Genomic DNA, 21946 nt, shown 5'->3' with positions numbered 1-21946 from the left:
TAATACCGTAATCACCCCTTATCGCGTAAAATTTCTACAATTTCTATTAGTGCTGCTTCAAGATATAAAATTCAGAGAGAGCCAACTATCTTTTTGTAAATAACAAGCGCGGCGCTACATGAGTTCGCTGCGTGACTACAATCGTCGGCGTCATCATGGCGTCCGTCCAGGCAGACGGCAGGAACGGTCTGAGGCCGATTGATCCTTCGGTGACAGGCGATCACAAGTTGTCAGACGATGAGGTTGACATTCCCAGGGACTTTGAGCCCGGCGCGTCCAAGGATCCTATCATTCTTTCTGTGGACTCCTCGTCGGACTTGGAGAGCCAAGCGTACGCGCGTGGGGACGGCGAAATATCCCCGCGGTCGCGATCCAAGAGCACCATCAACGAGATCGAAAGGTCCGCCTCTGAAGACGATGTCCCACCGGCTAAGGTATGCCGCCCTAACGTGCGCGACAGTCCATGGAGCAGGGCTGCCACTGCTACGCTTGTACTACTTGGTGGCCGCGTTGCTCGCCCTTGCCAGCCTGCCTCAAGGCGTGTTTACGAGTGCGGGAGTAACTGGCGGAGTTTGCATCTGTTTTGGTCCCCGGCGCCTTTTTGTTTTGTTTCGTTTTTCTGTTCAAATGTTTTCGCGGAAGCGAATTCTCCGGAGGCGAAGTAGCAATCACTTCGGTAGCAATATCACTTCATTATTCCTGCAAACGCCGCGCATCGCGTAAAGCTGAAGCCCGTGTTTTTGGCGGTTTCTAAATTGGTGCGAAAGTGAACGACGTTTGGTAGCTTGTAAAGGTGCGCGCACGTCTGCGGGAACGCAGTGGGAAAAAATACTACCGCATTTTTGGATGTTAGTGAAATGGTGGGTTCGAAACAAACCTCAACGTAGACGAGCACATGATGGTGGTGGCCCGTAAACGGCGCATACCCACTCGGGGGGATTGGCCAAGATTTTTTTTTTTTCATTAAAAAGAACCGGACAAGGCAAAACAGTACAGCCGAAGAAAGAATTTAGTACGTAGATTCAAGAGAGAAAGGGAAACAAGAAAGAGGAACGTGAAAGCCTGAACGGAATCGTTTTAGCACGGCAGATGAGCCGTCTCTGAAATGAAGGAATGTATGGCGTGACAAACATCCCCGTGGCGCTGGCCTAGCTTCGTGCCCACAAAAGACAAAGCAGTGGCAGAGTTAATGGCAGTCCAAGACGTCGCAGGGGAGCCTCCAGCAACCTTCAATGATTAGAGAATCAGTGGTAAAAAAGAAAGAAATGTTCATGCGATTCAATTTCATGGCAGAAGTAGCACAAGGGTGAGGTTGTTAGATCTGACCGATATAAGTACCGAATAAGTGGGGGAACACCACAACGAAATGAGCTCAGTGAAACTTCGCACGAGCGAGTCTGGCAGAGGGTTCTTTTCCAACGAAACCTGAGATGCTCGGGTTTTGGAGAAGTGGGTAGCCCGTGATCACATAGGCCCCAAAGCGCGTGCTGGTGTGGTTCACGCAAAAGCTTTGCACAAAGATAGCTGTACCCAGTTGTAGTCAATGATTGTTGCAAAGGTTAGTGTTTTTTGCTTCTCCAGTTTTTGCTCCTGTGGGCTTTATTATTATTTTTTGTTTCATCACGTCCATATTTCTGGAACTAGAAGTGAGATGGGAAGTGTGGTTGGCTATGTTTCTTTCAGTACCATCGTAGTCATGCCGACGGCCGATTTTCGCTGAATCTGAGATCATTGCCTTAAAACGAGAGGAGAAATGGTCTGCAAAGTTTTGCATTTCTCGTTTATTATTTGATCTCCGGCAGAAATGTATGCTTGCCCAGCACCTGAAGTTCCTTAGCAGTGTGATTCACCTTGAAAGGGTAGAAACGAAAAATTCACTGTCCTTCCATTCTGTGAAAGAGGGTGACCAGCTAGGCTGGGTGCGGTCCAAGGAGGGCACGGGATGAAACACGTTTGTTTCGCGCATGCGCATAGAGTTGTGCGGGAGGAGTTTTCTGCATACACGCCACTGCTATATTTTCCTTCCGCGTAGCCATATAAAGCATCGCCTTAAAAAAAAACGCAATTGCCAAATTCCCAAAGTCTGGGAAATAATTGATCAGATTTAGGGGAAATCGCCAAGGGGGAGTAAGTTTCTACGAAGGAAAATTTGACATCCACTACAATGCAGCCGTACGGCTACAAAGGAAAGCTGTACATCTTTCTCAGAAACTTCGCAGTTGAAGAAAAATTTGTCCTGGTCCAGGATTCGAACCCGGGACCACCGCTTAACCGGAGCAGCTGCTGTACCAACTGAGTGAACCAGGAGGCTAGCAGTTTGTAGCGCGAGAGCGAATTGGTCAATAACTCGAAGTGATGGACGGGTGTTAATCGACCAGACTTAGGGGAAATCCCCAAGGTGGACCAGATTTAGGGGATTGATGTGGATCAATTTGCTCTCACGCTACAAACTGCTAGCCTCCTGGTTAGCTCAGTTTACGGTAAAGTGACTGCTCCAGTTAAGCGGTGGTCCCGGGTTCGAATCCTGGGCCAGGACGAGTTTTTCTTAAACTGCGAAGTTTCTGAGAAAACTGTGCAGCTTTCCTTTGTAGCCGTACGGCTGCATTGTGGCGGATGTCAAACTTTCCTTCGTAAAGTCTGGGAATGTAAAGGAGCCGCTGCAAAATATTTGGTTCTGATGCTTGTGTGGTCAGTCTGGAGGATGCCCCTGGTGCTACAACTGGCATGATCGTTAATAAGTTTTTTTCCGCACACAGTCATGTATGCAGTAGTTCTGGTTTGTGTCCTGTGGAGTTGCTTGCAGTTTCTTTGGAGGAGGAACCAGTACGTGTGCTTGTAGCTCACCCACGATTCACTTGCGCACGCAGTATGGGCGTTACTTCAAGCTTATTTAACGAGCGCAGTGGTGGAAAAATTGCGCGCTGGTGAACACATAATAGCGAGTCCGGTTCCTTTCTGGCAAAGAGGAAATACAAACATTCTGCCCCACACCAACCGATGATGATAAAGATGCATCACGATGTATCCCCAAGAAAATTTTATGCGAAAGCCATAAACTCAAGGAGGTTACTGTTTTGACGATTGTGCCCACTTAACAACGTGGTGGGGGCTTGAGACGGTTCTCCATGCTTACAACGGGTCTTCCTAAATTATCGAGAAGGTTTGCCAACAATGGAGCAACAGCGCTGCCGGGCCGCAATGCCATGAAATGTAGCTGTAAGGCCGTGAAGATTTCTTCCTTTCTTTTCTTCAAACCACATGTGTTTTGCATTCTATAATAAAACACCCCTGTGTACGAGATTTCAGCTCATAGTAGACATGGCTTGGCTAGGGTGTAAATTATTAATTTGCACAACTTTGCTGCTCTGTCCAGGGGCCGGTCGCTGCTGCTGCTGCTCCGTCGGAGTCTTCCTCGGAGCGGAGCGCACCCCCGTCGGTGGAGGACGTGACGGAGCTGCTCAACGCCGAGTTGGAGGCGGCCTCCCTGGACGGCGACAATGAGGAGGAGTGGGACCCGAGCATCTGGCGGCAGCAGGAGAAGCACGTGTTTGTGCTGAGCGACGCGGGGAAGCCCATCTACTGCCGGCATGGCAGCGAGGAGCAGATGGCCGGCCTGGCCGGTGTCATGCAGACCCTCGTCTCCTGCGTCGGACTCTCCGGGGACCAGGTCCGCTCTCCGCTCTGCCCTCTTTTGCGGCCATTGTTCACTGGTGCTTGTCGGTGCGCAGAGCCTTTCGCACCTGGGGCACATCCTACTAGCTGCTGTCAAACTGCCGGTGGGGTTGATTTCTCGTGGCATCTCAAGTGATTGGCTGCGCACGTAAAAACTTCACAAAAAATGGCCCGGCCAGTTAATGACTAGTGCGGAAAGTTGGGCAAGTTAGTTCTGGCATAACTGGGCCATGTTTTCCAGCACAAAAAAGACGGTAAACGGGAGAAGAATACGGACATGACAAACGCTAGCCTGTCCGTATTCTTCTTCACGTTTGTCCTGTCTGTATTCTTCTATAAGTTCCCAGTTTTTCTCCGCTAGAAAACATGGCCCAGTTATCCCAGCTAATGACGTGAGACCGCATTAGAAGTCATTCCTACTGGAAGTTTCCCGGCACCCAGTAGGATTTGCCCCCCTGGTTAGGCTTCTTGCACAAAGCAGAGACGTGCTGTCACGTTGATTGAACGGTGATAACGCATGGGGGAAGCTTAGTGGTTCCAGAACCGGGTATACAAAATGGGTTCTGTGGGAACGGGAGCACAAAAGAAAGAAAAGACAACAAGTCAGGTCCTGAATATCAGCTCATTTTTATTCACATGAAGTTACAGCAACGCAACAAAATTCCTGGGCATGTGCAGCAGGCAGCAGGCAACAAAAATAATGTTGGAGATTGCTGTACAGGAGGGCTGAAAATTTGGGCGTCAATTGAAGGTATTATTGGTTGTTGGAATTGTTAGTTGATTGTAACGGGTTTATATGAAATTTTTACTTCATTAGCTATTTCATGAAGCCTTGGCCAATCCAAGGCTTGATGATAAATTTGATATTGTGTGGATGCATGTACGCTAAGGCACATACAGTGGTTGTTGCATCAATTTGATGCATAAGAACATCAACGATGCTGTAAATTGCAAATGCAGCAGTCTTTACTTTCTTAGATGAAACCAACGCGAACTTAAAACAAAGACGAAGGAAGTGCAACACAAGGACAGCCACTGGTCTAACAACTAAAGTTTAATATCAAGAAGGGTTAATATAAACACTGAACACAAACATTAAAAGCAATAAAAAAACACTGCGGGTGACCGAAACAAGTTTGCAAAGGTGGCGATGATAACGCAATTAGATATACACCTGCTACAGTCAAGGCCCACGCAGATATGCAATCTCTTTGGGATGGAGACACACGCTTGCTTGGCTGACGCACTTGTCTCCTCTTTCTGCTATGCGGAATGCTTCCATAATTTCTCAGGGTGTTTGTTCACGGTGCCTAAATAAAATGTGAATGGCAGGAAAATTAGGTTTGCATTCGCTACACTTGGCACAATGCAAAGAAAGATGGGATGATGGAGGGCCCTTTAATGACAATTCATGCGCTCTTAAACGCACGTTGATACAACAGCACGTTTGTCCAACATAAGTTCGGCCACAGGGTAAAAAAATGTTGTACACAACACCCGTTGCCCAGGCGACATACCGGTTTTTGTGGTTAGCACCACAACCAACCTCTTTCTTATCAATTCCCCGCTTTATCTTTCTGTCAAGCCTGCCACACACAGAACGCAACTTGTTGCGAGCCGTGATAGCCACTTGCACTCCATAGCGATGGCCCACTTTTTGTAGGCGGTGCGTTTTGGTATGAATGTATGGGGCGACGACAACTTTTTTGCGCTTTTGTGTGTTCTCTGCAACATCCCGGCAGCCGGATTTTGTTTGTAGGATTTTCAGAAGTTTTTCACATGACCATGACAAGAGGCCCTGTGGAAATCCTGCCTCCCTTAACTTTTTAACTTATTCATTGAAACTGTTTGTCATCAAGTGTTGGCACGATTTCAAAACGGCTGAGCGAAAACACGATAAGGCAATGGCGTTTTTAACAAGCTTGGTATGGCCCGATGAGTAGCTTATCAAAGGCTTGACAGATCGTGGCACATACATCCAGCAGGCATGCTCCTTTTCTAACCGAAGATACAAATCCATATACTGGATGCTATTCTGTTTCGTTGTTTCAATCGTGAGATTGAGTTCAAAGCCCCTTTGCTTAAATATCTTAAAGGTATCTACGGTCACTCTGCGGTGATCAAGGTTCGTACACGCTTCAAAGGCAAAAATTCAAGGATTTTCAAGGACTTTCAAGGACCAATAAATACATTTTCAAGGACCCCATCTAATGGTTTATCTGGATTATTTATAATATAACTTTTTCAACACAATGCAAAAGTTGTTTATTGCACAATACCTAAGAACATTAGTTCAAATGAGTACTAAAGAGTTGTTGAAAGCACCCCAGCTTTATTTTTTTTTTTTGGTTGGTGTTTAGAAGTAGTTCTTCTTTCTTCGTTTTTCCTGTTTTTCTCAGGCGGTTGTATTTGACAATGCATGCAATGTTGCTTGTATCACATGCTTTGTCAGCAAGGGTGTCAGCTAAGATACGCAACTGTTGCCCTGACGTTGTCAATCTCCTCTTCGAGAATACGTCTTCTTGTCTGCTTTTTTTTTCACGAGCTGCTCTTTTTTTGAGTCTCAACATTTTGGAACATTTATTTGTTTCAATATAAGTCATAATTAGTGCATTCAACTAGCAAGACGAAACTCGCATTTCTATATCTCCCGCTGAGCGGACCAAAAATATCATGGCAGATTGTATCAGGGCAGGTTGAATTCACAAGTTCCTCCTCCTAATATTGCCTCGTTGTCAAAAAAATTCGCTAAATGTGTTGTAACTTTGTGCGATAACACTGAGACTGGATTGTTACAATATTTTTTGTGTTAGTTAAAACTTACAATCCAAGATAAACACTTTATGTCCTTGTGAAAAGACAGATCCACTGATAATCACCCATAAAAATCAAGGGTTTTCAAGGACCGCTAAAAAATTCCAGGACTTTCAAGGCCTTGAAATTGACACTTCTGAATTCAAGGGTTTTCAAGGTTTTCAAGGACCTGTGCGAACCCTGGGTGATATAAGCCCTCCCAACCTCCTTGTTTGTGTTACGATGCAGGTGCGGTACGTGAAGGCTGGTCGGCTACGGCTGGCTTTCTTGCTACGGCTTCCCTTGATCCTGGTGGCAGCTACCAGCCTGCCCCTGTCCCTGCAGCAGCTGCAGGCACAGCTCGTCTACATGCATGCACAGGTGGGTGAGGGGTGCGTGCGTACAGACAGACCGGGCAGCTCCTGATAGAAGATACTGTTCGGAGGCTGCTAGCTGCGTTATGCGCCTGATTGTTGCGTAAATCTGTGCCGCAGATGTGAAAAGCACAAGTAGTTAAATTGTGCCTACAGTAAAAGCTCGTAATTCGAACTTCAATCATTCGAATTTATGGATAATATGAACTGCACAGTTTTGTCTGGCCAAGCTTCCATAGATGCCTATGTACTATAAAGAAGCTCATTAATTCGAACCCAAGTAGGTTGTGCAACGGATAATTCGAACTATGTGCCATCACACCATTGCCTTGGCGTCTGGCACCCAGCCAGAGAAACGCACCTGTGAACACACATGTGGCTGTGTAGTACGGAAAAGGTGAAAAGGGGTAACACCAATTTGAATCCCTTGTGGCGGGCGTTTTGGAAGGCACATTCTTTGCAAACTCGGTCGACAAGGACGTGAATACAGTGGTGTGTGTCGGGAGTGCTGACAGCTGAGTACATCATATCACAGGTCAGAAGCACAGAACCTGTCGCTGCCAATGACGGGGAGGAGGATGAGAATGAAGCATAGAGTGGCCATCCGTTTAGCAGTCTTGGCCGGGTGAAATGCCGCCCGTCTCTTCTCTTCTTAAGTTTTCAGGAAGGCGAAGGGGAGGCTTTCCACTACATTAATTTGATAGAGCAAAAAGTTTTCACTGTTGCCTTTAGGGACAAAAGGCAGGCGCAATCAAGGAAAAATAAAGGGATTGGCCGCTTTATTTTGTGTTGCTTGTATGATGCTATTTCTGATTCACAGGAACCCCATTGATACATTCCTAATGGATATATTTTCCCAGAGCTTGTGTGGTGATGGTGCTATCCCACTGTATCGTCAGAGCTTGAACTTGCATCCCAGGTTTTTCCAGGCCACATGCAATTTGCGTTAACGTTAGCATCTTTGTGACTCTGACTTGGCAGTTTTTTTTTGATGAGGCAGAGGCCTTGTGTTTGTGGCCCTGTTTTAGGCGTACAGCTGACATGGATAGCAGCAGTGCTTACGGGGCTCACTGGAACCACGTACCGTATTTTCGTGCGTATAACCCATACCAAAAATGCAAAAATTTCAGTGGCAAAGTAGGGGTGCAGATAATACGCGGATGTTTTCCTTTAGTGCAGCTTCTCAGCAATGCGCGTTGTGCCGTGAAGCTGCACTGCGTATTGTGCCGTGAAGATGACCTTGTGTGCAACAGTGCGGACTGCTGCTCTAGCAAGAAGCAGTGATGCTGAGTGAATTGTGGCTTTCGCCTTGCAGCCAGTGTATTCTACTTGGTAAATATACGCTGTTTTTGTCTACATAGTATGTGATGTGTTGCTTGAACAGTAACTTTGGTGCGGCCCTTCCTGTATCAAATGTGTGCGCAATACGCGAGGATTTTTTTTTTAATTTTCCGGCGGGCTGAAAGTGGAGGGGAGGATTATATGCAGGGGCCGGTTGTACGCGAGAAAATGCAGTATCCAACATATGGCAGGAGGGGGTAGGTTGTAGGCGAAGGTTCTCCTGAAGTAGCGTGGAAAACCGGGCTGGTTGGTACACATTAATCTTCACTATGCACAACTAACGAGACAAAGAGGAGGATAACACTGGACAAGCGCTTGTCCAGTATTATCCTCCCCCTTTGTCCCGTCATTTGTGCGCTGTGAGGATGGAGAGGTTCTCCTAACGACGCTGTTTCTCCCGCTGCCCGTTGGCGCAGATCCTGTCGGTGGTGACGGCCACGCAGCTGGAGCGGGTGTTCAGCCAGCGGTGCAACTTCGACCTGCGGCGGCTGCTGGCCGGCTCGGAGCGCTTCCTGGACTCGCTGTGCGACCTGATGGACCGCGACCCGAGCTTCCTGCTGGGCGCGGTGCGCTGCCTGCCGCTGGCGCCCGCGCTGCGCGACCACATCACGCAGGCCATGCTCAAGCAGTGCGCCAAGCACAAGAAGCTGGTCTTCGGCCTGCTGGTGGCCGACCAGCAGCTGGTGGCCCTGGTGGGCATGCGCAAGTACCAGCTGCACCACCTCGACCTGCACCTGCTGCTCAACCTGGTGCACGCCTCCGAGTCCTTCAAGACCGCCGAGGCCTGGACGCCCGTCTGCCTGCCCAAGTTCGACCCCAGGTACTATGCGCACCGCTTTTCGGCAAAGTCTGCAGCCTCGCAATCAAGGAGGGACATGGCTCTTAAAACAGATCCTTTTAATTTTTAAGTAAACTCTGTGAAACTTCCCACTCCTGCTGGTTTTTTTTTTTTTCCGACTGACTTTAAATACACTCGAACCTCATTATAACGTAACGGGATATAACGAAATAATGGATATAACGAAGTAAATGAGATTCCCCTTGAAATCCCCATAGACATACATGTATTTTAAACCTCGTTTTAACGAAGAAAAACGGACCTCACAATGGGTATAACGAACCGAATTGGTCTCAGCATGAAAAAAAATGCATATTTTACACCGACAATATCAGTTTTCACCGCATTGGCAGCCGTGCGACGTAGCAATTCAAAGGTCCCGCCTCCCTACAGCAGCCGCGCTGCGTCACAGCTATCTCGGAGCGACGCTTTCCGTGGAGTCGCCGGCGAGCGGCCGCGCCAACCTCCTTGTACTCCCAGCTGCATGCCCAGCGATGGCCTAGCTTGGTGGAATGGGAAGAGCGGAGCCACGTGACAGTAGTGGGAGGAGACACAAGGCAGCAGCGCGGCTCGTTGCCGGTCTCCACTTGCCTATCTCTCTATTTCGCACCACCTGCGGTCGTGTGGACTGTTGTGTTCACATTCTTCCTTGTCCGCCACGTGCTATCAACAACGGGCTTGTGTCCGCTATCAGCTAGCGGACACAAGCGATGATGAAGACGCCATGGGCGCAGATTCTCACGCGTTCACCGTGCCTACGTCGTCACAGGCACTCGACGCTGTTGACGTGCTCAATCGTTTTTTTCGGTGCTAAGGATGACGGAGAAAACGGCATGAAGGCGGTGGCCATTGCTGAAAAAGAGGTGTTTTGCGTGTGTCGTCCGAAGCAGAAGACGATTGTAGACTTTTTTTTCCCCAAAGCGCTAGCGGACAATAAAATAGCGTGAGTATTGAATCAGCCAAACATTTGTCTTATAATCGACTTTCTTTGTATTTGAGGTCGCCTAGCGATGGGGCGAGCCTCACGGCCATCTTTTCTCCGTATGCTTAAAGGTTAAGCGCCCCAATGGGCATACGCGGCGCTAAACGGCGATAATTGATATAACAAAGTAATGGATATAACCAAGTGATTATGACTCCCCCTTGAACTTCGTTATAACGAGGTTCGAGTGTATGACATTATTTCTTGAGTCAATCAGTTATTTCCCAAGATAACTAGATATAATTCCATTTTTGGTGGAACAATAGACAAGACAGTGCTACTCACAGAACTGTAATCTTTATATTTTTCAATACTACGAACCCTGGTGAATGCAATAGGTGAATCAGTTTTTTGATGCACCGATTGGAACTAATGTTACAGCTGATTAAACTTTGGTGTTTGAAATGTGCATTCAAAATGGTTCCTTGCCACTGGGGCCACCAAAGTTTAATGAGCTGTAAAATTAGTTCCAATCAGTGCATCAAAAAACTGATTCACCTATTGCATTCACCAGGGTTCGTAGTATTGGAAAATATAAAGAGAACAGTTCTGTGACTAGCACTGTCTTGCCTATTGTTCCACAAAAAATGGCTAATTATATCTAGTTATCTTTTCAACTAATTGACTGACTCAAGAAATAATGGCATATTTGAAATCAGTGGAAAAAATGCAGCATGACCGAGAAGTTTCACAGAGTTTACATGAAAATTCAAAGAAGCTGAAGCCATGAAGACAAAATGCAACTCTGGTTCATTCAAACATTTGCTCTGTTACGGTAACGCTGACGACTCTTTTAATGTAAACTTCAAAATATGAATGGAGATGTTAAGAAAAACAGATGAAGAAATGGCGACTCCCTGGCCACTTTTTGGCGATTCCTCTATGGTGTCACTGTATCTTGTTTGTGTGGTTGGTGGCCATTGGGCCAAGCCACTGCCAAGGAACGTGACTGGGCCATTTTATGGAGGCCTGTTGTTCCGTTTCATTGTATCGCTTGAATGCTAGCATACAGTTAATGCAGTGATAGCTGTGTCTGTAGTGCTGCGGCATAAAACATCTCTTCTGCCTATTTTATATCATGGTAGCATTAAATTTAAGACCTTTTTAATATCGTTTCCTTTCTTTTTTCCTGTTAAAAAACATGTTTCATGGCTAGAAAGGAGCTGGGTGAACTACCAAGAGTAGTTCCTTCAACATGAACAAAGTTGTCTTCATGGCCCTTTAATTTATCATTACGGTATCTCTTGGGGCATTTTTCCTTAACCTCGCTGTTCATCAGCCATTTCCTGTACTGGCAAACATGCGAAACATTTTGGCAGAAGCTGCAGATCTGAGATGAATATAGCTGGCCTGCTTCGACTGGGTGCTAGTAAAAGGAAAAGCAGGTGTAAATGCTGGTGCAATAGTTTAATTTTTCAACAACACCATCCCATGACGCTGACGTACACACTGCCAGGTGGGACAGACATCGTCGAAGGTTGAAGGCTGAACACGTTTTGCGAGTCTTGTACATTTTCTGCATAGAGCGGAAACCTGGCTACCCGCAGGGGACTTTTTGGGTTACTGCATAGCTAGTGTCCCTGCCAGAATTGGGCTCAGCTAATAGTCCTATCACATGGAGCCTGTTAGTCTTAGTGGAGGTCAAGTAGCACCATGTCAATTGCAATTGCTGAAAGGAGTCATGAAGAGAAAATGCAAGTTGGTTTTATTCGAAAGATTTCGTGTTTTATAGTGCCCCCAGCGCTTGTCCGGATACAAACGGTGCTTTATTCACTGATAAATTAAACAATTTAAGTTAAAATTTTGATTTTCCCGCTCAATCGTGCGTTTTCGTGGCCCCAAATGACATCACAGGAACCGACCGCTCTGCAGCCTAGAGTACCTTCATTCACGCATCCGCCATACAGGGTAGAGACACGTATACGCTGGCACCGCCATTTTCGGTTGCTCGCTCGCCGCCGAAGCAAGTCATTGTGTCAAAACCGCGCTAAAATTATCGCCGCAACGCGGTTTACTGAAGAAGTTTGAATCATATTGTCTGTTTCGCGTTGCTAGGTCTCGTGGGAAACGAAAAGAATAACGCGTTGAGCCCGTTGGCCCAATTGCGGCGGCACGGGACCGTTCAAAGGTTGTCTCCACCCTGTACAGCGGTGTTGGTTTGTTCCCGCGTTTCTTTACGTTCCGTAACCTAGATGGCGCCACCATACCGTGGCAAGCGTTTGGTTTGTTTTTGCCCGCATTTAAACCTGGCTTGTTTTTGTTCTGGGAGAAAATATTCGTTCCCTGAAACAGTGCTCGCTCGACAAATGGGGTCACGTAAGACACCGTTGCTTGCGTCAATCGGCCAGTGTCGTTTGAGACAACCCCAAGCCCCGTAGTGCTGTGCAGCTAAGCCAAGCATGCTGTGCGCAGTACGAACAGCAGAACGCATCAGTACTTGTATGTTTACATGTGCTTTCGTAACTTCCACTGTTTGTCCCATCATTCTTATTGCTTTGTAAAGAATGTGCCCTAAATTTAAGCGCAAATCGCTCGTTCGTCTAGTTTGTAAGCTCTACCTGATTTGCGTCTGCTTCTGCCAGCCTCCGCCAATCGCAGAGCTTAGCTCATGTGACATCATAGGTTCTGTTGTGGGAAATGAGCTGGTGGGTCGCATGACCATTCCCGTTTTTCCTAATTATGTAGCTTATTTGAGCGAAGTTTACGTTGAAGGTGGTGTCAGTATGATTCTAACGAGACAATCTTTTGAATGAACCAAACTTGTGTTTTCTCTTCATGGCTCCTTGAAGGAAATTTTATCTGCGCTGGCATGGAGGCACCATTGGAAACCCATTTTGCACCTCACACACTAACAGCATGGTACAAAATGTCCAGTATTTCACTCCAGAATTAAGGCGAAATTGTCCGATGTCTGTTGTGGAAGTTGATGAGTGAATAACGTGGGGCTCGTCCGTCTTCTCTTCAAGGGCACCTTTCCATTTTTGAGCCACGACCGCCAATGACAAGTGGTGCGCTACTAGAAAGTTGTCACTCTCACGCAACATGACAAGTTCCCGGGTCTCTTGGAACGACCTCTCATTCGAGACAGCGCATTCTGTTCAACTAGACTGCATTTGCAGTGAGCACTCGAATTTTAAAATTTTACACTTGCGAAACAGAATGGATAGAATGCTCTCTTAATTGAGTGAGTGCTACTGACTGGTACCAGGTCCTTCAGCTCCATGGGCTCCTATAAAGTAATGAAAGCAAGGAATTTTTGCCCTTTTATGGCAAAAGCCTTAAATGACCCGTTGAACAAAAACAAGCTGGCATCCTTTACAGAAATGTTTTGAAAGCTTTCCATACCACAATGCATTATGTAGCGCAACCTGAAGCTCGGCAGTAGTGAGAAGTGGTTGTCATGCCAGCACACCGCAGATGGTTAATGGACCAGCAGCGAAATTCTACATCACCATCAACCCCCTCCCATTATGCGGCAGCAGGAACAAGCAGCTATGCAATGCTTAAGAGGCAGATTGAAGCCATTCGAAATCGTTAAGGCGCATTTGAATGGGATGAGATGAAAGAGTTACCGTATTTACTTGAACCTAACGTGCACCCGATTTGCGGCCGGAAAAAAGAAAAAACGCAATGGTTCTCTTCACAAGAGAAGCCATTTATGGGTGCAAAAAAAATTGCGCCCACGTCCCCGCGAGGGGAACCCTGTTTAGATGCGACGCATCATGGGGTTCACTTGGTGTTTCCGTTGGATTGATCGGGAGCGCGTGTCGGGAGCGCTGTTTTATGATTATTATTATGTTTTATTGGCCAATCTCTCTAAGTGGTATGCTTGGGGCTTCACTGTCGCAACAACCTTTACTCCATCATTGTTGCTGTAAGTGGGAGCTTCTTTTCTTTTATTGCAAGTGTTAATCATTGCCCCATCATGCGTTGTATCAGTAGCATCTTGACATAGTTTGAATGAGTCAAGGATATAAGGCGCGTTCGTAGCATTTGATTCTGTCTCGGTTTTGTGGCGCAGTGGGAAGAGCACCATGTATCTCGCGTTCCGCCCACAGGGTGGTGCGATCGAAACTGGGCGCCGCTAACTATTATTTTTTTTATAGTGTAGGGGGAGGGGTGTGGACGGACAGCAACGCCGTATGGAGGGACCAGGCGAGTGAATGAGATGCAGTCGCATCTAAAACTGGAGAAACGACTTTCAACTGTACCCGTATGGGGCTTTTTGTCTAAGGGTATGTAGGCGGGCGCTCTTGAGTGACTGGCAGACATCATGGCACTTGCAAATAAGCGAAACTCACCTTTGGCAGGTGGTGGTGTCAGGGACATATCACCATCATCGCCATCTTTATTTTTACATGCCCACCAGAAGCCAATGGCCTTAAGTGGTGGTGCACAGGATGAAACTTACAAAATTTAAAGCAAACGCAAACAATGTAAATACGTAGCGTGAAACGAGAAAAAATAAATATAAGGAGAGAGATAGAAAAATGCGATCAGCACACTTGAGCTAAAGCAAGCTTAAGTATATGCAAGTGCTGTTAAACATGTCAGGGTGAACTGATTTGAAATAAAAGAAAGTCACGGAAAGATTTACAGGGAACCCTCATCTCAGTCGATGACGTGAGGTCTTCACAATCAGTGATGCTGTGTAAGGACTTCTGACTTCTTCTAGACTGATGTCTTCTAGACTGAGCAAGTGGTCTCGCTGTTGTAGCCACACTACCTTGCTTCTCCTCTACCCATGCCCAATTCGATGATGCGGGGCCATATGCCCAGCGAAGGGCTTGTGCATGGCAGCTTCCAGACCTACTGTTGTGACCCCTGCCCTGTCCCCCACCCCCCATGTTGCGCAGTGGCTTCCTGCACGCGCACGTGTCCTACCTGGCGGAGGGAAGCCCCGCGTGCCTGCTGCTTCTCACCGTGGACCGCGACCTCTTCTTCCCCCTCCAGGAGTGCCGCCGAAAGATCGTCGAGGTGACCTTTCCCCCGGCTCTCTCTCCACCGAGGAAATAGCTGTGGGGGGAAAGAGGGTTCAGGAACAAGCAGCTTTCAGGAGCATCCAGCCCGTCTCAAATTTTTCTGCCTGTACACGGGAGAGCATGCATTTAAATAATAAGACCCACTTGCCAGCTCTCTGTGGATCGAGTCCCAAGTAGAGGAGAAATGTTTATTAAAAAAGAGGCGTCACGACTGTCCTAGGGGTGGTGCCCTCCTTCTCTTGAAAAAAAAAAACACATAAATAAATGATGACAAGTCTCAGTATCATGTACTATAGTTTCTAGGAGGAAAATTTGGCATACAGCATGTGCATGCAAGGTGCAAAAGATAGAGCCGAGTTTTAAAAACTCGCAGTTGTGCACTCAAATCAGCCATGAACTTTTTGCATAGTTGTATGACTGCTTGGCAACCTAGGACTGGCGGCCCGTGGTTCTAAGGTAAATGCAATCCAAACAAGCGTCTTGTTCGGATGATTTCTTAGTGCAGAAAATATTGTCAAACCATTTTCTACCTTTGCTTCAGTCTTGGTCTTGGGTGGCACATGGGCTGAGTAGCTTTCTTGTGGATGTGTAGAAGTAAACAAGCTTTAAAAAGTGTATTATTCTTGTCACTACCTTAACTACAAAAAGAAGGGAAGAGAAAAGAAGGAGCAAATGCAAGAGAAGAGTAAAAATTTGGTGTAATTAAAGAACGAGACCCAGCAGTTCTGTCACTATATGCAGTTACAAAGAAGGCTGGTAGCTGGGGGGGCACTTCTGGATGCATGTGGCTCTGGCATCGTTTTTTAATGACGGTTAGTAATGCAGCCTACGTTGATACCAACTTCCCATGTTCCATTAACACATTTGAAGTGGAACTGAAGATGTTGCTGCTTGCATAGCCATCTACATTGCTGTCTGCTTTAAGAGTGGGCCTCTTGGCAACAGCAGATACATCTTGTGACTTGACAAAAAGAGGAAACCTTGTGACTCTCTTGTCAAATTCAGTTCATAATATATAGGCACACAAAAAAGTGCCCTGGTGTGGTGAGTTTCGCCGCCTCATCATTGGCAGGTTAATTCATGAACACTTCTGCATATGAGCAGCACTCAGCAGGCCTGAAGGCAGGTGACCTCTACTAGGCAGTGTCCCCGATTCTGTAGAAGAAAGAAAACACAGATTAAAAGGGCACGTTGCCTTAGGGCAGGGGTTCTCAAGCATGTTGGTCCCAGGGAACCCTGCTAAGTTCCGTTAAGTGCCAAGGAACCCCCACCCCCTCCCGCCATTTTTTATTCCGTTCATGCTACATTATTGTGCAATAAATTCAAAAGCAAGCAAGGGTATCGTTTTTTTTTTTCCGTCGACTTTACGCGAATGCGTACACTAGTGGCACCTTTCTCCAAACAGGAGAAATGCGCATGGGGGTAATATAAGACCGAGATTCAAGTGCAATAGTTTAACCGCGTGGCCCTTTTTCGGAGTCTGGCTGGCTGCAAGCTGCTGGCGAGATTTATTGCGCAGCTCGCGCGTTTCTGTTATGCGCCGAGATGTGCTTACTGACACTCGGGCGTGAGTAATGGAGGTTCCTTAGATCGATCGCACCTCAAGTTCACCATATAAGACTTTGCGACTGCGGAACCAGGGAAAATTTATCAGTGGCTCACGGAACCCTGAGGAAGGGCCTGCGGAACCCACTTTGAGAAACCATGCCTTAGGGCTTGGGCCTTCTCCATATCACTGTGTTTATTTCCCACTCCTTTTTCATCTCCTTGGTAATGCGCCGAGAATGCTGGCCCAGTCAGGCCATGCGTGTGGAGGCTATTTGTGGCTAAAATCCGGAGAAACTGCTTCTAAACGCGGGGTGGGAGCCCCAGAGACAGCTTGGGGGTGCACATGGAGCCAGTGCTGTAGTGCTACTGGATCGCAGTTTTCACTTTTGCACATCTGACCATCGTGTAGTGACAAAGCGGGCAGCAAAAAACATCGTAGTTTGTTTGTCTTCTCGGCCAATCCCCCCTTTGGCAGAAGTGTGGCATAGCCTCCCTCTGCACGTTGGGTGCACCTGGAGCTGCCACTGTGGTACTGGCGAGGTCTGAATGCCGTGTAGTGATTAGCGTGGTACTTCCTTTGCCTTCTCGGCCAATCCCCCCCTGTTGTGGTTGCAGCGGCTGCAGCGGCAGGGCTGCCTGGAGGCCCTGCGGGAGGCGGCGGTGCGGGGCGGCTACAGTGTGCGGGAGGCTGGCGTCCCCGAGCTGTACCACTTTGTGTACAAGAGCAAGAGTGGCGCCCAGCTGAGCAGCCCCCGGCTGGAGGCCCCCTGCAGCAGGGACCCGGGGCGCCTGCTCGGCCAGTACCGCCTGCTGCACCACCGCATGTACCAGCCGGCCTGCCCGCTCAAGATCCTCTTCTGGGCCACCGGCAGGGAGGTGCTCATGGGATGGGTGCGTGCCGCTGTCCCTCTTCCTCTTTTCTTCTGCCATCGAGCTCACACTGGGTGGTACCGTTGATGATGCTGGGCACGTAAAAGAGGGAGCAAGAGGTCCTTATGGGATCGGTGTGCATACTCTTCTCTCACATACACATATGCTGGGTGACACTGGTATATACTGGGAGACACTGTAAGAACTGGGTGCAAACAGTGCAGTGGTGGTACCATTGGTGATGCTGGGCACGTAAAAGAACAAGAGGTCCTCATGGAATCGGTGCGTCCTCTTCTCTCTCTTACACACACGCGCATGCACGTACGTGCACACACGCATGAACACACTCGCTCACTCTGGGTGACGCTGGGATATACTGGGAGACAATGCAATACATTGGAGGCAAACGATGTGGTGGTATGGTTGAAGAAGCTGTGCACATGAAAGAGGCATGAAGCGAGTTGCACTAATAAATTCTCGAAACAGGACAAGACAAAGAAAGCACTGCTTGCACAATGAAGTGTTGCCAACTCAAGACTCACTGTTGCCAACACAAGTAGGTACTTGAGGATGGTTGCAGAGTGTGAGGCCAAATTGCTAGAAGGTATCATGAAGTTTTGCACCTTTCTTGGTATTTCAGCCGTAGTGTTTGATAGTGTAAAGAGGGGGTTGTAATTTGGTGATGTTGAAGATTTGTGTGAGCAGATAGTAAAGACCAGTCATTTGTTGAGAGGTGTTGGAGATGAAAATGCTGGGCTTTGTCTTGCAGATAGGGAGCAACTCAGCAAATGTGTAGTCGATGTCGGCATGGAGGATTCAGCCGTTAGGAAAGTGCTGACCAAAATGGCTGTTCTGGTCTCATAGGATGCTGTACATGTTGCATGGTTTGAGGTGGCGACCAGGAATGTATAAAAATAAAGGCTGACAGTTCAGCTATTTGCGTAAGGTCCAGCCACACGTAGTATCTTTGAAGTCATTGACATGTCAAGCAAACGGTTAGTGTATCCCACAACTTTGAGCGGGTGTAGTTTAAGCAAGTCCCCGAAAGCCAAGATACTGGGCAAGAATGCATTCTCTTGTGACATTGGCAATGACTTTCCATAGAGCCCCTTCCGTGTCACAAAGTGCTTTCTCTCTCCCCGCAGCACATGGCCGGCTTCGAGCTCTACGCTGCCTTCGAGCCGCTCGTGAGCAAAGACACGGCCGTGCGCTCCATGAGCAAGCTGCTGCACTGGATCAAGCAGGAGGAAGAGCGGCTCTTCATCATGAGCTACGCCACCCTATGAGCCGCACGGCAAGCTGGGCGTCGGAATAGAGAACCTCTCCCGCTGCCGCACGCAAACCGGGCAGGGATCCGAGTATCTCGGCAACGGGTGCTTGGATCGAAGGCTTCGGAAGCAGCCACTCCTTGCATGGAGGCAGGCGTGAGAGTAGTGACAGCGCTGCACCAAGAAATGGGTAATGCAGGGATCGCCTTCTAGTCGTCGTCCCCGGCCATCGTGTGCAGCGTGTTGAGCACGTTCTATGGGGTCCACGTCGTGTGTGATGATGGAGTGTGGTGAGCGCGGTAGCCAAAAGTTCGTCTGGTGCCGTCATCTCTGTGTGCAACGCCATTTCGTAGAGATAAAACTTTTGCCAGCCATGTCTGTGCAGTGAAGGTTTGTGAAGGCAGCTGGTGCTGCTGCATTGATTGCATGCCAGCTGACGGGCTCAGCAAGTCATGTGTTTTGCCTGAAAGCTCACCAGTGAACTTTGCGGAAAAACTGTAGCACTACGAGTGTTCACGGAAGAGGAGAACAGTTTTAAAATTTTTGGTGTCGTGGTAGAGTGATTCCACGCTGAACTTTTTCCCCCATTGTTGTGAGGTTGGCATGTTGTGCTTTGGGACCTGACATCTCGCCACGGCACAGACAGTGGGCCTGGCCTTGCAGCGTGCGATGGATGCAGTTTGAGGCTGTAAGTGTGTGTGGTGACTGCTTTGGTGGTTACAACGGCAGAAATCAAGTGCGCTGGTTGTTGGTGACAAAAAATGTGCAAATGTTCCCGTATCAAGAGGAAGATTGTGAGAAGTGCGTGTGGTGTTGGAGGCTTTGTTTTGTTTTTTTTTGTTGTGGGCAACGGAATGTGTGACGTGCTGTTCATACGTGAAGGAATGATGCAGAGCTGATGCTGCAGTGTAGTAAAGGCATTAAATATTGAGGAGTTCTCCCTGGCTCGCCGTGAGAAAACATCTTCAAAGTTGTACCACAGTGAAAGCGCGGGACACAATAGCTATAAGCAAAACACAAGTACTTGCCAGAAGGCTGTACACACAAGCATTAGGTTTCGAAGGCTGCTTCTGTGGGCTGTAGCTTTTGAACACATTCCACGTAGTCCTTACGGTTGCATTCACTTGAAAAACTAGGAGTGTTTCAGGTCTTTAGTGTGCAAAATGTTTTAGAAAGTTTTGTCACTCCAGTTTTGCATGAACTGTAGCTAAATGGAAGGGAGGGCAGGCAGTTCTCAAATCTTTTCAGTAGCTTGCTCACATGAGCACTGGTATTTTAATGAAAGGCGTGGCAATTATTATGCACAATCCTCAATCTGCTGTCACAGAAAAGTACCCTAGCCTTAGCGTTTGATATTACCAGGTATAAAACTGGAAGACTCCTAACAGACTTGTGTTGACTGGAATCGCCGAATTTTGGTTGCTTTACACTTGTTCTTACCAAGCCAAGCCCTCCGATGCACTCGTAAGAGCAGGAATGATTTTTAGCTATGCAGCAGTACCAGCTTGGCATGTCTGTTTGGTATTTCTTTTTGGTACCAATTAACTGCAGGGTTGTCTTTTTTGGAAATCTTCATGAAGGAGCTTGTCAGGTATCCGGGCTTATATTTCGTTTTTAAGCATTAGTGTGCAGGTCCAGTATAAGGCATGGTTGCTGAGGCTGCGTAGTGGCTGCTGTTTGTTGTCCTAGTCCCAAGTTGTGTTACAAATGTCTTCACTTTTTTTCATCATGCTTGATTACCAGGTGTTAAGCTTCACTCAGTGACAGCCATCCCGAAGCTGAAGTCATTGTAATGGTGGCCAAGCCTGCAATATTTCTACAATGCCAGTGATGTGCGTGTGGATTATGGTTGCATTGGAGGCATGAATGAATGAATAAATTTGTTATAATAGGACAGCACTCTGGCCTTTGGGGAGATGGGGGAAGAACTAGGGGTCGGCGAAGTTCATGTTCTGTTGACAAGGTGAGCCTCCGTCACGAAGGCATAAAAACGATAGTTGCTGTGGGCTGAGGAATGCATGAAGGGATGTGATCAAAGGTGCACCAGACTGAAACCTGCTGTGTACAATGTTTCTGTTGCTAGTTCCAGAACAAAGGCACTTGTCACTTATCTGGAAAGACGAGGCTCAGAAGCTTGGCTGTCAAACGGGGATCGGAATATTGAATGCAAGAAATGTAGAATATTTATTCTTTGTTACTTATGAATAATCTGTGTGGTGTTTTCTCAACCCTGGGTAACCAACTTGTGCAGGGCACAACCCAGGAACTTGTAACATAATGTGTAGGGATGCAGCCTACCACTCGTTTAAATATACGTAGTAGCGCCGAAACGCTGCTTGGAGTTGTGCATCGCGTGCTTCGAAGTGCTGCTTGTTGAGAAGACATGCTTTCCAGACTTTCTAGATTTCACTTTGTGGCTGTTAAATGCTTTGCTGTGCACACTTTGTTTAATAACACGGAGGAGAGATGGTTTGTGTGAATACCTCATCAGTGTTGGTTTGCATGGTGGATGAACCCGTGGAGAATAAAATCTAACAAATGTGTTCATTTACTACTGCGAAACGAAACAGCTCACTGCACAGTTTCTTTTCTTGCCTCTTTTGTGGATATTTCTCATTCATGAATAGTAAAATATGATGTTCTAATAGAAACAGTTTGCATGCTGTCATTTGCATGTCTGTTTGTAGGAATTTGTTGTGTGGTTCCTTTTGGCTCCGTGCTTTTAATATCTGGTGGTGTACAATGGTTGACCGGTATTATACTTCTCGTGAGCCCATTGTAAGCATTTGGTTTGCTTTCTATCTATTGTGACTTGGGTGGCAATGTAAATACAACGAGGAAAAATGGTACGCAATAACAGGTGGTTGCGAAAACAGAGTCCTGCATGTTTAACGTGTAAAAAACTTCTATGTTTCACAACGTTTAAAAAGGCCTAAAAAGCAGCTTCCCGGAAAAATGCAGGGCTTTATTACTCTATTATTCTTGCTTGTGTGGTACGTATGGTTGCTTCTTATCACAAGTTCAGTGTCTGTACTTGCTCAGCTGCTCCCAAAACTTGGCTTCCAGCAACTGAATGAAAAGCAAAGTTGAATTCTTTAGTGATAACTAAGTCACCTTTTTAGTAGTGGTGAATGAGCTTCAATAAAATTGTTGACAAAGCATATCTCAATTTATTTTGCGCACTTTGGAGACTGCGTCGGCACTGGCCAGCAAGGAGTGGGAGTTGATGCCTTTCACGCCCGAGCACCCTTGTCCTTGAGTGCGACGGTGTATCCACC

General features: G+C 47.2%; 1 protein-coding gene across 1 annotated transcript; it reads left to right on the top strand.

Annotated features, from left to right (window-relative positions):
* Nucleotides 1-9: 9 nt before the first annotated feature.
* Mon1 (vacuolar fusion protein MON1 homolog) lies at nt 10-21827 on the top strand. Its single transcript, XM_077683570.1, has 7 exons — nt 10-434; nt 3374-3667; nt 6715-6846; nt 8597-9000; nt 14857-14977; nt 17146-17421; nt 18546-21827. Exons 1-7 carry the CDS (start codon nt 156-158, stop codon nt 18684-18686), a joined length of 1647 nt encoding a protein of 548 aa, XP_077539696.1. The 5' UTR covers nt 10-155; the 3' UTR covers nt 18687-21827.
* The last annotated feature ends 119 nt before the right edge of the window (nt 21828-21946 follow it).

The sequence above is a fragment of the Haemaphysalis longicornis genome, unplaced genomic scaffold (assembly GCF_048455015.1).
Source record: "Haemaphysalis longicornis isolate Haplotype H1 unplaced genomic scaffold, Haemaphysalis longicornis Haplotype H1 scaffold_9, whole genome shotgun sequence".
NCBI classification, from domain to species: Eukaryota; Metazoa; Arthropoda; class Arachnida; order Ixodida; family Ixodidae; genus Haemaphysalis; species Haemaphysalis longicornis.
The sequence above is the reverse complement of the archived record's forward strand: the minus strand, read 5'-3'. Positions and strand labels throughout refer to the sequence as shown.

Coding starts and splice junctions, on each gene's coding strand:
- Mon1 (XM_077683570.1), top strand. CDS start 156: ATGGCGTCCGTCCAGGCAGACGGCAGGAACGGTCTGAGGCCGATTGAT. Junction 435..3,373: donor ACGATGTCCCACCGGCTAAG/GTATGCCGCCCT, acceptor TGCTCTGTCCAG/GGGCCGGTCGCTGCTGCTGC. Junction 17,422..18,545: donor GGGAGGTGCTCATGGGATGG/GTGCGTGCCGCT, acceptor CTCTCCCCGCAG/CACATGGCCGGCTTCGAGCT.